This window comes from Benincasa hispida, unplaced genomic scaffold (genome assembly GCF_009727055.1).
Source record: "Benincasa hispida cultivar B227 unplaced genomic scaffold, ASM972705v1 Contig316, whole genome shotgun sequence".
Taxonomy (NCBI): Eukaryota; Viridiplantae; Streptophyta; class Magnoliopsida; order Cucurbitales; family Cucurbitaceae; genus Benincasa; species Benincasa hispida.
The window spans coordinates 350665-354598 of NW_024064794.1; the positions used below are offsets into that span (position 1 = coordinate 350665).

Here is a 3934-nt window from a genome sequence, read left to right on the forward strand (position 1 = left end):
TTGTTTTTTGATTGCTATCTGATTTTTTTTTGTTAATTACTCTGAAGTTTATGATTACTTTTTTATTGTCATTTTATTACCTTAGATTTTTTGTGTTTTTGATATTTTCATTTGATTGACTTTGATTGTCATCTACTACCTTCTATTTTTTTGGTAATTAGTTAGCAATTTCTTTTCTTCTTCTTCGTTTAGCAGTTTCTAATATTGTCATTTAATTGACATCTGATTACCTCTATTTTTTGTCACATGATATAGTTACTAATACTACCTCCTGATTTCCTTATGATTGCCATCTAATTATTTTATATCCTTTGACACATAAATATTACTTTCTAATATTGCTATCTGATTACCTTCTATTTTTTTGATATAAAAGGTAGTAGCTTTTAATATTGCTATCTGCTTACCTTACCTTCTACTCTTTGACATATAGTTAGTTGTTATGATATTGCCACCTCTTATTACCTTCTATTCTTTGATAATGATAACATGCAGTTCGCAAGCTTCTCGCATCGACCACATGTTCGAAATATTAAATAGACTTTGTGTTCTAATTTTACAGAACGAAAAATTGGCAAGAAATCTCAAACATTCACAGTAGTACAATATCTTCTAGCAACATTCAAGAACCCTAATGTTCTTACATCATTAAAAAGACTAATATTCCTGATACCAAATCAAATTCTTCCCACTCGCTCAATTGCAATAAGAAAAACATACATAAGGAATGAACGTCATTAATTTCAAGCAGATTAGTGGTAGATAGTCTACAAATATGAACTGCAAATATAAATTCCTTCAATAATCAAAGCTTCTTGCACAAGACATGGCCATTAATTCTTGGGAATTTGATTAAACAATCTATGTGCAACAATGTTTTAATCACGAAAAGTTAAACATAAAATACGCTAATCCTCAGGAAATCAAGAGAAAAGAAGATTTTAGAAGCCAGTTTAGAGAGAGAAAAATTTACAAGCAAAGAATTTAAGTACATGGGATAGATAGTTTTGATTCACATATGAGAAAAGGGAAAAGAAAAATCTCTATGAAACAGGGGATGAAAGCAAATAAAATCTTCAAGGAATCGAACACTATCAAACACTTCAACAAATCGAAATGAATAGGTGATCGAACCCCAACCAAAATTTAGTGGTGGAAGAAAAATCAAAATCTTCAAGGAATCGATTACTATCAAACACTTCAAGAAATTGAAACCGATAGGTGATTGATCTCTGACTGAAACTGAATGGAGGAAGAAAAATCAATTAAAGGAATCAAACACTATCAAACGTTTCAAGAAATCAAAACCAATAGGTGATCAAACCCCAACCGAATGTGAATGGAAAAATCAAAATCAAAATCAAAATCTTCGAGGAATCGAACTTCAACACCGTTGCTTCAAAGAATCGAAACCCAACCAACATAACGAATCAAAATCTGAAAGAAACAAAACCTAGGAAAACTTCAAAGAAATAAAAAAAACTCTCAAAGAAGCGGAAGAAAAAAACACGTGAGATATGACATAGTAGACCTCTAATTATAATTTAGGGTGATTTTGCAATAAGAAAAAATTTAAAATTAAAAGGATTGTTTTCAAACATAAAATGAAGCAAAATATTTATAAAATATAGTAAAATTTTACAACTATCAACGCTAATAGACACTGATAGTTCTAAAATTTTAGATCTTAAAAATATTTTCAATAGTTTTACCATTTGAAATAATTTCTCAATTACGTTCTAATGTGATTTTAATCTAAAAATAAATTTTGTCATATTTAAAAATTTTCAAAACTTGAAGACAAACTTACTCAATTCTATGTTTGATTGGCTACTATTGCAATACCTTTTTAAAATGAAACACATCTGATTTATTAAAAAAAAAGAAAAATTGATTGATTGAATATTGATTACGGTCGGATGATGTACTATGTAAAAACTAAAACTAGTTAAAAACTAAATTGATATATAAGTGTAACAGTGAAATGATAAAAAAAAAGAAATGAATTAAGATTAAAAGTTGCAAAATAAAAAGAAGTTAATGGGTTTAATGTTATTATGTGTTGGTTTCTGAACGTGTTCACTAGGGAAACAGTTGAAGAACGAGGCAAGCAGTACATGATCCACGTTTCATAAGGAAGGCCACGTGTCACGTGCTAAAGTCTGCCACTCTGCCTATAACTGTACCATGAAATCAACAGGTACCTTCAGTTTGAGTTAATTCAGAAAAACATAATACAAATTAAAGGAAATCGGTGTTAGGAAGAAGAAATTTGAAAGAAAATGGCAGTGAGCATTTCGTTAGCCAAGAATGTGATCTTCAACCTCTGCAAGCCCAAGGCTTTCCCTAATCCTAACGCTTCTCCTCCATCTCTCAAACGCTCCACCAAGATTTCATCCCTCTCTTTCTCTACTTCCGCCTCTAAACATCCCTCATGGGTACAACTTTTTCTTTTCCGTCGTTTTCTTTTGTTTACTTTCTAACATGGTATCAGGGTCTGAACTCTATTTTTCAATTGTGGTGTAGGATGGAAAAGAAGTGGATGCGAATAGAGACTCGAGGGCGGACTATGCATACGAAGATGCTAAGGAACGAGCGAAGGAAGGAGCCCAAGAAATGAAGGAGAAGGCAAAAGACTATGCGAAGGGGACGAAAGACATGGCAGTGGAAGAAACAAGCAAAGCCTCAGAGACAGCCCGGGCGGCGAAGGAGAAGGTAAAAGACTACACGCATGACGCCAAGGAGAAGGTGAAGGAAGGAACGAACCGAGCAGCGGAGACAGCGGAGGCGGCGACGGAGAGAGCGAAGGAAGGGGCTAAGGGAATGAAGGAGAAGGCGGAGGAGATGGCGGGGGAGGGGAGGAACAAGGTGCAGAATATTGGGGAGAAGGCGAAGGAGACGGTGCAAGGGGCATGGGAGGCGGCAAAGGATACGACGAATAAGATAAAGGAGAAGGTAATGGGGAGTGAGGAAGAGGGTGAAGAAGGAAGGAGGAGGAGGAGGAGGGAGAGGGAGGATGAAGATGGGAAGGTGATGGATGAAGATGTTGATCTTAGGAGAAAAGCTGGGACCAAGTTCGATGAATGAATAATTATAATTAAAATATTTTCAATAATGGGTTTAGTTGTGTTTCTTATTTCGTTTCTTTCTGCTAACATCATTGGAGTGAATGTTTTTTTTCCCCTTTTTTCCTTTTGTTCTTTAGACTTTTTTGATCGAGAAATATTGTGTTGGATATGGGAACTGTTCAACGAATGTATAAATAAAGTAAATTCTGACGAAAACATTATCTCTTTTCTTTCGAGGTAATTACTATTGTGAATTTGCGAGAAAACGTAAATATAATATATTAAAATAAATATAATATAATATATAAATAATATAAAAGATAAATTTCAACGAGTTTTTTATTTAAGATTGAATTGAATCACCTCTCAAAAGCTATTAATTGTTACTATTTATATGAGAGGAAACATGATATATTAAAATAAATATAATATAAAATATAAATATATAAATTAGATAAATTCATGAAGTTAAGATTGAATTGATCACCTTGAGAGGTGGATTAACAATTTGGCTCGTATGGATATTAATGGTGTACGAACAGATATCATTTAAGATGTTGTGTACCAGTTTTTTAAAGTTGAGTCGGTTAGGTCATCGTTGTTGAATCTCCTTTATCCATTTTGAATCTCCTTTATCCATTTTTTATTTGAAATATGTATGTTTTGTTGTCTTAATTTCAGGAATATGTTAAATTATTAATCTATGCACACTATTTTCGTGAATTGCATAAATTTGAGGAAGTGATAGTTATCATAAATTTGAGGAAGTGATAGTTATAGTCTGTTTCACCGATCGTCATGATATAGCATGATTGGGTTAAAAATGTTAAAAAATATTAAATTCGGGTTGGGTCAAGGGTTACCTA

General features: G+C 32.8%; 1 protein-coding gene across 1 annotated transcript; it reads left to right on the forward strand.

Annotated features, from left to right (window-relative positions):
• The first annotated feature begins 1904 nt into the window (after nucleotides 1–1904).
• LOC120069328 (late embryogenesis abundant protein 1-like) lies at nucleotides 1905–3276 on the forward strand. The gene is made up of 2 exons (XM_039021062.1): nucleotides 1905–2438; nucleotides 2527–3276. The coding sequence occupies exons 1-2, from the start codon at nucleotides 2283–2285 to the stop codon at nucleotides 3085–3087; spliced, it is 717 nt and encodes a 238-aa protein (XP_038876990.1). The 5' UTR covers nucleotides 1905–2282; the 3' UTR covers nucleotides 3088–3276.
• The last annotated feature ends 658 nt before the right edge of the window (nucleotides 3277–3934 follow it).